Here is a 12,767-nt window from a genome sequence, read left to right on the forward strand (position 1 = left end):
AAATCTCATTATTAATTCATTTATGGTAGTCTACAGGTAAATTAAGCTTAATTACAACAATAAGAATACGCTTAGAAGCTTTGCACATATCTATAATGCAATAGAGGTCCTGCAAACGTATTGTGCGGAGTGAGCAGTCAGGAACCAGGAACCAGGTATAAAACCACCAACTTTCATAGCCAGTGAATGTAGACTTGAATAAGTAAAACAAAAAGAAAATAATACTCTCATATAATAACTAATTCCCACCACCTCAAATTGAAGGTATCAGAGTAGTCAGCTAAATCTAATATCTAGGAACAACAATTTCAAACGAGAAACTGCCAAGAACTTAAAGAACAAATATTTAATTCATACATACATAGGCTACATACATACATATACCAAGGCACTTCCCCCAATTTTGGAGGATAGCCGACATTAACAAATGAAACAAAACGAAAAGGGGACCTCTACTCTCTACGTTCCTCCCAATATTTAATAAAGTCTATAAATTCATAAACCATACAGACAGTCTCCATCTCAGCTAGAAGCTGCAATAGACTCGTAGGAAAGTTCTTTAGGAAATTGGGGGGGGGGGGGGGCGCTCCCAAGTCTTCTGTACTCCAAAAAAGGCAATCCATATATCTAAAGAGGTGATGGATATTTTAAAAGTATTAGGAAACAGAACTCATATGTTAATATCAAGTGTTCCAAAGTATATACAGCGATTAGTACATTATGAGCAAAACTTGGGTCCTCCTGTTACTACTCTAGAGATATGAAAACAAACTCAACTATGTGAAATATATCATGAAAGACAACATAAATTCATTGTTGAAAGAAATATTTGTTGATGGGTTTAAAAAAACAAGATAAAATGAAATGGGAAACCACAATCAAACATTACTTTAATTTCTGAACTTAAATATCCAGGGCCTCCTCAGCGTACAAGATTTAAATAAAGTAATAAAATTCTTGGACTCACAATATAGGAGGATGATATAAAAAAGAAAATTTCATTAAAACTTTACTATAGATGGAAAATTTATATAAAGGAAGAAGAAAACATTTATGGAAACGAACAGTATTCGGCAATACTTTTAGAGTAGGCCTACTCATCAGCATTCAGCACTGTCACTATAACAAAAACTAAATTTTGTAAGAAATGAGAACATTTATCCTGAAACTAAACCCATAGAAGAAAGAAGACATAATGGAAATCCTGCTACAATTTGTAATAGAAAACGAGGACACACATTTGAATATAGAAATATTACTTATAGACTGTGTAAAGTCAGAAAAGAAATATTAAACAAACTCCCAACACAACATTATGTAAAACCTAGACAAAGAAAAAACACACAGGGTTGCCGTTACAAAGGCTATGACATCACACAATACTGAACTGCATTTGGAAGGACGCGCCAAATTACGTCAACTTGGAGGATTTGGTAAATGGTAACGACGTTTGTTTTGTCATTTGCCACCATAAATCGTAATCAGTTTTTATACACGTACATTATCAGTATTGTGAAGAAGACATTATGATTCTTACTGGATTAAAAGAAGAGGTAAATCACGACGTCCTTCTTAGCAGTCCTGTCGAAGGCGATCAACATGCTACCAAGGCCCAAAGAGACAGTGTACCCTATGAAAATCTATCTAAAAAATATGTCTTGCATGGGAAGGATCTTGCAAGACAGTATTTCAAGGTGTACGAAACCCGGCTGAAGAAAATGAGGCCAAAACTTGAGGCTAAAGCTACTGCCAAATGGGGTAAGTTTATAACATTAACTAACGGCTCCTCTCTTATCCTTTCCCCTAGTTTCCTAGACTGGGTTAAGTCTATTAGGGGTGCCGATATCTATGGTTATCTACGGATACGTCCCTGATTATACACGATATCTTAGGATAGTCGTTTCGGGGGGTTGGAACCCCTTGATACCTGACGGTTATTCTCTCGTAATATCACTCGCAGAAATAGTAGGAAGCTGCTGAAGGGACCTTCCATCAGGACGACATGGCTATCTCACCCGAAAATAGATTTAGCCTACGTCAAAATCCGTTTTAGGAAGATGCCTAAGGCATTGAAATAGGTCTAGGATTTGTTAGGCTACAGTGTTTAACTTTACCCATTTATATCCAGATTGGGGTGAATGTACTTCTTTGGGACAGGCGTAAATCTTATTATTCGTCAAATCATTTTTGTGGTGAATGTAGTTCGTTGGGACAGCAGTAAACTTTCTTACTACTTGTCAAGTTGATTTTCTTTACGGGGAAGTTCTTGTTCATTTTGGTCTGAAATATTAAGTTTTTTCATAATTTTGGCCCTCTTAATATATTTTAATCTTGTTACTGATCTTAAGATGTTTTATATTCATTATTCGTTATCTCTCATATTGTTTATTTATTTCCTTATTGTTTTCCTCACTGGGCTATTTTTCTCTGTTGGAACCCTGGAGCTTATAGCATCCTGTTTTTCTAATAAAGGTTGTAGGTTAGCTAGTCATAATAATAATTACAGTAATAATGATAATAAAATATTAATAGTAATGAAATAATGACGATAGTAATAAAATGATGATAATAGTAATAAAATAATGATAATACAATAATAATAATAATGATGATAATAAAAATAGTAATAATAATATATTCCCAGAAAATAGAGAGGTCAAGTAATATAATTTAGCAATCCTCCAATTACATATACTTTTTCTTATCACCGTCAAGTTAGATTTACGAGATTCCCTGGTGATAGCCATGCAGTTTTGGCAGATACAGCTATTGGTAAAAGATTAGATAAATGGAGCAGAACTTTAGCTCTCTAGATAAAATGTTTTGTGTGAAAATAGTTAACGCCACTGTGCCTTGCCATTTAAGCAAAATTTTGTGTATATAGATACATGTGCCTTAGTTGACAGTGTTTAAAGAAAGTAATACGCTAGGTACTGCCTTGTTTATCTTTAACAGCTGAATGAGTCTATGCCTCAGAATTAATGATCTGTTTCCAAAAGCCAGTGCCATCTACACACACACAATATATATATATATATATATATATATATATATATATATATTTTAAATATATATTTTCTCGTGATGTTTGAGATAGAATACTGTATTTAAATGCAAATCTCATGAAATAAATGACATATCCAGTTTTTTTTATTCTTAAGTTTGAAAAGATCTGGCTGGGTGGGAGGGTATCTTGAATTTTCATCTTCCTCCACTTTTCCTAGATGTTCAGTGATCCCGACTAAAGAAATGAATACAGTATTCATGTGGTAACCCTTCCCCAGTTTATCATCTATTATTATCTCCCAGTTGTCTGGCATGTTTCGATTATGTCGGTTTAAATGGCTTATTACTTTGTTTCATTTTTTCCGCTGGGATTTTTACTTCTTGATCAGAAGATACTGTACGTGAATAGTGGAATTTCATCTCAATGGTGCGTTATAATTGTAAGGACTAAGGTTATATATTAGAGACATAACTTTCCCTTTATCGAAACAATAACAGCTGGTTTCCATTAAAATATGGCCAAGTTGATTTTTAAAAAAATTCTGTTTACAAGTAGCCTACTAGCCATTATTGTATTGTTCCTTGGGTCAACCCGCCTTTGTCATCCATAAATCATATTTAGCTTTTAGGAACAGCAGTGCATCACTCCGTTTGAACCTGTCTATAGTTATCAGAGTTAGCCTTCCACAGATAAGTGAAGGAACGATAATCCTCAATAAAGTTAATATTTTTTTTTTCATTTGACCAATCCACCATACAGGCAATAGGGTAACAGGTGTGTATCAAATGGTGGTTGGCGTCCGACTGACGATTGTTGCACGAGTCTCTCTTGGATGAGGAGACACTTGCGCCTGTGTGCGTCTGTGCACATTGGTCTGTACTCACAGACTTGAGGCATGCCTCTCCTTGCACAGAGGTAGGCTTTTGCTTGTCTTTCCATGAAATAGGTGCATGCCTCTTGTGCGAACGAAAAGTTGCACCGGTATAAATGTGCCTTTAGGGTAAGCTAAGACTATGGCAGTTACAGGAAGATGTATCCCCCCCCCATAGTTAAGTAGGTAAGGATACTGCTGTGAGGTTAGGTAGGGAACCTTAGGTTGTTTTGTGTTAGTTCCGTAACTGGAATACATACCACACTATTTATTAGGGGTATTACTTTCGGCGTAGCTGAAATGACAAGCCATTAAAGTTTAGCGAGGGTTAACTACCCATGCCGCTAGTTAGCGGGGGGTAGGGTAGGGTAGTTTGCTACCGCTCCCACTCACACACCTGTGATTTAGCTCACTTTACTTTTGGCTTGGATGGTGAATGAACGTTGCCGCTCTTCATCCTTTGCCTTTATTTGGACTGCCATTAATCTGTTTTTGCTTTTTCTTTTTCTAGTGCGTGTTTGTGAGTTGACTTCTGCAACCATGCGCACCTGCCCTGGACTCCTCGGTCGGCCCTGTGGAACATTGATGTCAGTGGTGGAGACAGATCCCCACACCCTTTGTCCCGCGTGCAGAGGTCAACGGTGTGATAGTGATAATAAGTGTAATGAGTGTAGGGAGTGGTCTTCCTCCCAGTGGGAGAGGTTTGGGCGACGGCGGAAGAAGTCTAAGCAGGATATTCCTCCTTCGAAGGTTCCTTCGAAGGGAGAAAAACCCAAGGCCTCTTCTTCCGTCTTCCGGCCCTCCTCCGAAGCTCCTACTCGTTCGGTCTCTTCCGAGAGACCGTCGAGTAGTAGCGTAGACCAATTTGATGTCGGCCAACCCCGGTCCTCGAGAGATGGTGTTGCTTCCCCTAGAGAACCGGCCTCACCTCTCCCTCCGGGTGAGGCCTTGTCACTAACTCCTTTATTACAGGTTTGGTCGTCCTTGGGGCTTTCGGGTCCGCCTTCCAAGGACGCATTGCTGCAGATCATCCGCAAGGGTGCTACTGTGCAGCAGTCATTGTCTCCGTCAGAGGTAGATCCTCTGACCCTTGTCGACGTTATGGTGTCCTAGGTGTCACCTATGATCTCATCCGACTCCTCTGCCCCTCCAGACTCTCCAGCGGTTTCTGCAGACTTAGTTTTCCCCGTTCCTAATCATCCTTCGAAGTGGAAACTAAGTCCAACGTTTGTCTCTCCTGCGAGTGTTTCTCCCCCTCGGGGGATTTCACTCATAGAGACTCCTCTTCGGAAGACTGCTGCGGCGTACGATCCCCTTGGTGATCCAACGGCCCCTAGATGGTGTCTTCGTGGTAAAGCTCGCCCTCCACTTCTCCTTAGAGGTCTCCCTTCACCATCGGTGAAAAGGCGCCTCTTTGGCTCTTCTGCTTTGTCTTTGCAGCCTTCACCTGCAGAGGAGCCTCCGCTGCAGTCATCTTCTGGCCCTCGACCTTCGACCATCACTGGACCTGCTACTAGTCTTCCGTCTTCGGTCCTGGACCTCTCTGCAGATCGTTTGCGATCGCCATCGGTGGATGCTCATCCTTCCAAAGGGCACATCCCAGTTCCTGATCTACCATCCATCAGACCTGCCGACCTTTCATCACTGTTTCTGTTCCTGGTAAAGCCTCTTGAGGCCCTACCGAAGTGCCCAGCTGCGCGCCATCGCCCTTCAGCTCGCCAACCTCCTGCAGGACATCAGCGCTCACCAGCAGCTCGTCAACGATGTCAGGGGATAGGTCTAGCTACGTACCTGGCCTTCAAAAGAAACTACTCTGTGACGCAGGGTCCGCAATCGGGCATATAAAAACGTCAAACAATTCTCACCACTCATTACTTGTAAGACGTGACCCACAGAAAGCTCGATACGTTTTCTATTTCTGAAACAGAGGCTGTAGGAGGAATACACATGCAGAAAGTGTGTAGTCTATAAAATCCAAACCTGTGGACAGGATACTCTGAAGGAGAGACCACGTAGGAGCAGGAAGTGTCTTCCCGCGAATGGGAAATGGATGAATCACTGTCATCAGGCACTTTTCTGAAGAAAGAAGGTGCCTACTAGGGGATTAAGAGACGGTATCATTCGTGCTCTGATCATAGTCCTAAGGACATATGGTCCTATATGTGGCCTCCCCCCTCTTTTCTTTGATGCCCCCGTAGGAAGCGTCAACTCCAGAAGAATGAGGAGATTTACTCCTCGGGAGAGATTCTCGTCATGCAGTTTTTTAACTAGGACCATTACCTGCTCAGGTCTTGTAAAGGATCAAGGGGAGGATGATCCCTAGTGCCGAAGGACCTGGGAACCGGCTAGTTCTTGAGAGGTCGCACTCGACAGGGACTAATGCGGTCTTGTCGGATCTGCAGAAGTTTCTACATAGTAATGACACAGTCTACTGATATCCATATAGGATATGACCTTTGTGCCATTCTTTCGATCACTCGAATTATAGATCGAGGTAAATGGAAGGAGATGTCTCGCAGGAGTTCGAGACTTTAAAATCAGTCAGTAGGCTGAGGTCTTCCAGACGAGGTCCGATCCTATATAGGAGGCTAATTGGTTGATCGCAAAACCTCCCCTTGTGTGACAAGGTTTGAAGGTTAAGCTTGTCTCACGAGTAGAGACTAAAAGTAGAGACTTCTAACTGACGAAGCATGGCAATATTCCGGCGTCCTCCGCCTTCCTATGAGATCAGATGTTGCAATCATTAGGAAGAAGATAGAGACTGCTTACCATTTCTTAGAGGAAGATGGAAGATGCAAGATAGTATCCTGGTAGCTAAGTTTGACTCTCTTTCCTTAACGAAAAAGACATGAGGTGATTATTTCAAGCTCGTGGGAGGGGTTCTCTTAAGCGAAAGGAATATATTCATTCCCAACCACTCCAGCCTATGGAGGAGCTCCGGTTACGCGAGAATGTCATCGTCCGACTTTATGAACAAGCCTGAGTTTCATGAAGTGTAGATAAAGGATGTTTCCCTGGAACGGAAGCAGATGGAGGTTAAATGTGTTTCCACTAAGGTTCGAGGGCATAAGGGCCAACGGGGATTGGGAGAACACAGATTTTCAATATCCTCTGTTATTCCTGTCAGTCACCCATCTAGGGCTGACCCAAATCATAGCAAGTAAATTGCTATGTCTGTTGATTAGACAGCACTGAATTTCGATCTCTAAGCGGGAGAGAATGGCGGTAACCTCAAGAGGTTGTGTCTCCTGCTGGAGGGGGAAAGAAACACATTCCAAGAGTCTGCCTCCTTTATCACATCCAAGATCCAATTTTCTTCAAGAGACTGTCTAACTAGCGTAGTTCCTATTCAAGTAAATTCGGCTCGTGGTCAGCCCCATGATAAATAGGACAACAGGGGAGAAGATAGCAACCGAAGCAGCACCCTTGTTCCTGAGGCAATTTGTTCGCATCCCTTCCTGTAGTATGAACGAAGTGTACAAGGGAAACATGTACTTTCAAGGGAGATGAATTCCTGTGAGTGTGCAGGATTCAATGCATAAAACTGGCCTCTTTGAAGCGGGTCCCGCTGATTCCGCCGACGGCGAGAAAACTTTGGGAACTCAAGAAGCGCTGTTTGTGATACACAGACAATAACCCAAAGAGCGAGGGGCACTGAGCCTTGCACTAGCGTAATCCCCGTCACCGAAGAAGGGTGTATTCTTAGGTTCCCAGAAGGAAAAGACCATAATTCTATCAACTCTGCAGGGTCTAACAAAGTAGAGTAAGCTCAAGAGTGAGGAGGGACAATCTATGCCGTCTAAGAGAGAGTGCTTTCGAGCAGCCCCCTCTCAGGAAGTGGTTGTCGAACAAGAGGCCAAGAATGGAGCAGGCTTATATTGGTCACTAGTCTCTGACTAGTGAATGTCAGGCAGGAAAATGGCCAGCAAGCGAAAACGACGAGCTACCGTCGTGTAGGACAACGAATGACTAGCTGTTGAACATAAAACAACGAACGGTGTTATTGATAAGCAACCGGTGATCGTCTAGCCGTTGAAAAACAGTGGTTGTTAGCTGACAAATCGGAGGTCTGGAAAATCCAAGATCAACCAGATAGCTCCGGAGCATTTCGCATGAGACTGTGATCATGATCATGAGAGCCTCGTTCTAGGTCTTGAAACGCCTCGTGTGAGCTCGTGAGAGTCCCGTTCACAAGTGTGAACGTCTCCCATGTGAGCGCCTTGCACGAGAGCTTGAGCATCTTGCACGAGAGCGAGAGCATCTTGCTCCTGAGCATGAACGCCTTGCACGAAACCACCTTGCTTATGAGTGCGAGATTCTCGTACGAAAGCGTGAGCGTCTCGCCTAAGAGCGCGAGCGTCCTGCACGAATATTGCTCGAAAGCTTAAGAGTCTCGCTCGAAAGCGTGAACATCTCACTTTAGAGCATCCCACACGAAAGCAAGAGTGTTTCGCTCGTGAGCGTGAGCATCTAGTTCATGATTTCACGATCGTGAGCGTCTGGCTCGTGACTGTAAGCGTCGAGAGCTTGTGCGTGACTAGATCGTGATTTTAAGCATCTAGCTCGTGATTATGAGAATGTATGATCGTGAGCATTTAACTTATGATTGTGAGCATTTAGTTCATAATCATGAGTGTCAGCTCATATTTAGTGTCTGGCTTGTGCCCGTTATCGTGAGCATGTAGTTCATGATTGTAAGCTTCCATCTTGTGATTGTAAGCTTATACCTCTTGATATGAGCTTTTAGTTCTTGATTGAGAGCATCTAGCCTGGGATACGGGATCATCGCTTCTGATCAAGAGCGTCTAGCTTGCGATCGCGAGCATCTCATTCGGTATCACGAGTGTAGCTCGTGATCTTTACCACAGGACGCTCGTGATCATGAAAGAGGCTCGCGATCATGATCACGAGAGTCTTGCTCGTGACTGTGAGAGTGTAACTCATGATCGAGAGTGTGAGAGAGAGCGTCATGACCGAGATCACGGTCACAAGTCGCGAGCGTGAGCGTGGTCGTGAGTGTCTGATGTGATCACGAGTCTAGATTGTGATCGTGGTCACAAGACGCTTGTGATCACAATCATGAGCCTCATGCTTGAGCATGTAATTCACGATCGTGAGTGCGATTGTAAGCGTGAGCACGATCGTGAGTGCGATTGTAAGCGCGACGCGGTTGTAAGCGTGAGCACGATCGTGACCACAAGACGCTCGAGATCGCGGTCATGAGCGTCGTGCATGCGGTTATGCTCGTGAGTGCCATCGGGAGCATCCTGCTCGCGGTCACATGAACATTATTAAGGGGGTCTAGCTAGCGCCGGATCACCGATCGCCATTCGCCGATTGTTAGCTCAACACTCAACCTTATTCTAACCACCTGTTTGTCGATCGCCGGTATTCCGAGCGTTCCTCTCAGAGCCCCAAGCGTTGATCGCCAATCTCTGGCTCACCGATCACCCACTAGTCGACCGTTGAACCATACTGATGTTCCTCAGCTTATAATATCATCCGCCAGCTCGTCTATTTTGTGGCGCTCCGATTGTCAGAACGCCGATCGCCAGCTCAATGGTTGCCAGCCTACCTTGCCAACTCAACGGTTACAAGCTCAGCGATCGCAAGTCGCCTGTCGATCGCCGATCATCCTGTCGATTTGGTTGTCTGCTCTTGCTTTCGCTAATCATTGGTCTCCACCTCATTGATCTCCAATCACCAACAGGTATCTCGTTGAGCACCTTTCGCCTGTGACCTCAGACTCTCCTCGGTCATGTCATTCGCCAGCCTTACGGCCCTTGTCAGACCAACTCTCCTTGTCACCGACTTGTCAACGAACTCCCATTCGTGCCTCTCCAGCTAGTTGCAACCACCCGGTTGCTCGGGCTTCAATGACCCGTCGGCACATGGCCATTCGTCATTCAACAATGGTTACCCGTTCACGGACTTATATAGTGGTTCGCCGCTCACCTAACCCTCCTAGCTAGTACAGTGGTAACATGTTCGTCTAGCGTTCGCATAGGGTCAGATCGATCCCCGCCCGGGACTGTGAACTTAAACTCTGCTGGAGAAGCCAGTGCTGTAGTTAGGCACCGCAGTGGTGGTTTGGGTTTGTCCGGCTGATGTTCTGGTGAGCATCTATTCTGTTCGCCATTCACCTTTGGCTCTTTGATAGCAACTTGCTGATTGTCGAGTCAACCCACCAATCAACGGCAGATCACCGCTCGCCGACTGACCAGGCAGCCTTCGTCTGCTTGTTAGTCACCATCTCCGGCTCACAGATTGCCGATTAGCCGATCACCCACAGCTTGCCATTCAGCAGCAGTTCGCCATTCAGACTCACTAGTCACCCTCTGCCCATCGTTTCCTAGTAGATCGTAAGTAAACGACACCATCCTCACTGCTCGCCGTTCGCCATCACAGCGATCCACTAAAACGATCGGCATGCGATCGGCAGTCCCCATCAGCAGCTTGTTGACAGGTGACTACTCGCGAGCTCTCTTCAACTGTACAGTGGACATGATAACCTGCCCTTGACCACCATTGTCAACGATGCTGTTCTAGGGAACAGCATCTCCCCCGTCAGGGCGCAAGGTAAGGTCAAGCGTCGCCTTACCCACTTCTTCATCAGTCAAGGCTGAGTTCTCTCCCAGGGAAGAGTCCTTACGCAAGGTATCATGTCCTGTTAGCTCATCTTTCCCATCACAAGTCAAGACCCCAGCATCAATAAGATCCTGCGTGAAGGGATCCGCAAATGAGCCGGCCCATTGGGCCGATGTCCACACCATGTTGGAGAAGGTTGGACAAGCGGTAAGACCACAGGTCTTCATATACACACTGGACCTAAAGGACACATGCTTCAGATCCCAAATCATCCATCCTCATGTAAGTATCGGAGATTCAGAGTAGACAACAGGTAATACCAGTTCAGGGCACTGTACTTTGGTCTTTCCACAGTAACCCAAGTCTTCACGAGAGGTGTCGCCCTAGTATCATCCTGGGCTCACAGGATCGGCATCCGTCTCCATCGTTATCGGGACAACTGGCTGATCGTAGCAGACTCGGTGGCAACCATTCTTCAGCACAGAGACAAACTTCTGAGGTTTTGCCAAAGATATGACGATCATGGTAAACCTTGAGAAGTCTTCCCTACTCCCTACTCAAAAGATTAGTATACCTAGCAATGATTTTAGACACCAATCTCCTAAAATCCTTCCCATCAAAGACAGAATAATGAGGCTGAGAAAGGTCGCAAGACCTTTTCTCTAACGAGAAGAGCTCCCAGCCCTGAAGTGGCTATGTCTCCTCAGACATCTATCATCTCGGGCCCATCTAGTTTTCAACAGCCACATCAGGATTCGATCTCCCCAGTGATGGCTTGAGTCCGATTTGAATCAGGCCTTTGATTCCCCGGACATTCTGATCCCCATGGGACCAGAGGAACGGATGTACCTCAAGGGGTGGGCAGACGAGAATCTGTGAAGGGGTGTAGATCTTCCCGTTCTCCCCTGGACTTGATGCTGTCCTTAGACACATTAAAAGAAAGGGGGACCAACGTGCTGCACTACATGTCCTCAGGCCCCTGGCCAGAGTCCGAAAAGTACCTTCACATAAATTTCTTAGAGATGAAGGTCATCTTTCTGGTCCTTCACCAGTCCCATCACTTCCTGGCGGGCCACTCAGTGGTGGTGATGCGTGACAACACCACAGTAGTGGCTCACATCAACAAGCAAGGAGGAACTTGTTCGCAGCTCCTATCCCATGTAGCAGTACAGTAGAAAAACTGAGAAGGGCTGAAGTCCACTTGGTACCGCTATCAGCCAGCTTCATTTCAGAGGAATATGCTCGCCGACAATCTGAGCAGAGCATCTCAGATAATGTGTACCGAATGGTCTTTGGATCACCTAGTAGCCTACAAAGTCCTGACTTTTGGGGTTCTCCAACTGTTGATCTGCTCGCAACAGCCCTGAACTTGAGGCTACCGCTGCTCCCCAGCCCCAGACCCCTAGGCTTTCGGCCAAGATGCATTCCAACAATGGTAGGGACATCAACGACTTTTACTTCTTTCCCCTGTTCTATCTGATGAGAAGGATACTAAACAAGGCCAGAACACTGGTCAACTTCTCATGACTCTCATAGCTCCGCTATAGCATCATGCGGAATGGTTTCCGGACACTCTGCAGCTCCTGATGGAGCCTCCAAGAGAACTCCCTCCACGACACGATCTACTCAGACAACCGCACGTCGACATCTATCATAAAGCTGTAGCTTTGCTACGATTGTACGCCTGGAGACTACCCAGCACCTTCTCACCCAGAGAGGATTTTCGCAACAAGTTGTGAAGAGGACGTCTGGATATCTGCGGAGATCCTCGGCAGCAGTCTACCAGGCAAAGTAGAATGTCTTCTTTGGTTAGGGTCATGGAAAGGGTATCTTTCCACTCGATGCCACTATTCCAGCAATAGCGGAATTCCTCTGGTATTTGCGAGAGGAAAGACGCCTTTCTTTTTCTGCAGTGAGAGGCTATCGCTCAGCCTTGAGCCTTGCCTTCAAACTGAAAGGAAGGGACATCTCATCGCTAAATCTTTCCTTACTCATACGGACGTACAAATACAAACTTACCTTTTCTCAGTCGGAAGTGAGACCTCCCCATCGGAACATACTGTAGTTTGAGTTCTTCGGTCTCTAAAGAGGCCTCCATACGAACCACTACACCAAACAACAGATCGCCACCTGACTTAGAAGACAGTGTTCCTACTCTCTTTGATGAAGGCCAAACGGGCTATTGATCTTTATGGTCACATGCGACATTGCCCATTCAAAGGGAGGGGGAGGGGTAACATTCAGCTTTGTCCCTGAGTTTTTTTTGCCAAGACTCAGAATCCAGGGGTGATGGATCCTAGA

The 12,767-nt window shown here is 45.0% G+C and overlaps 1 protein-coding gene across 1 annotated transcript in view; it reads left to right on the top strand.

Annotated features, from left to right (window-relative positions):
• The first annotated feature begins 1,364 nt into the window (after positions 1-1,364).
• PolD2 (DNA polymerase delta subunit 2) overlaps positions 1,365-12,767 on the top strand; it is a 115,425-nt gene continuing 104,022 nt past the window's right edge. Inside the window, exon 1 of the mRNA XM_068388282.1 lies at positions 1,365-1,758. Within this exon, the coding sequence (XP_068244383.1) occupies positions 1,527-1,758 (232 nt within the window). The 5' untranslated portion in view covers positions 1,365-1,526. The remainder of the gene's footprint in view (positions 1,759-12,767) is intronic.

The sequence above is a fragment of the Palaemon carinicauda genome, chromosome 15 (genome assembly GCF_036898095.1).
Source record: "Palaemon carinicauda isolate YSFRI2023 chromosome 15, ASM3689809v2, whole genome shotgun sequence".
Taxonomy (NCBI): Eukaryota; Metazoa; Arthropoda; class Malacostraca; order Decapoda; family Palaemonidae; genus Palaemon; species Palaemon carinicauda.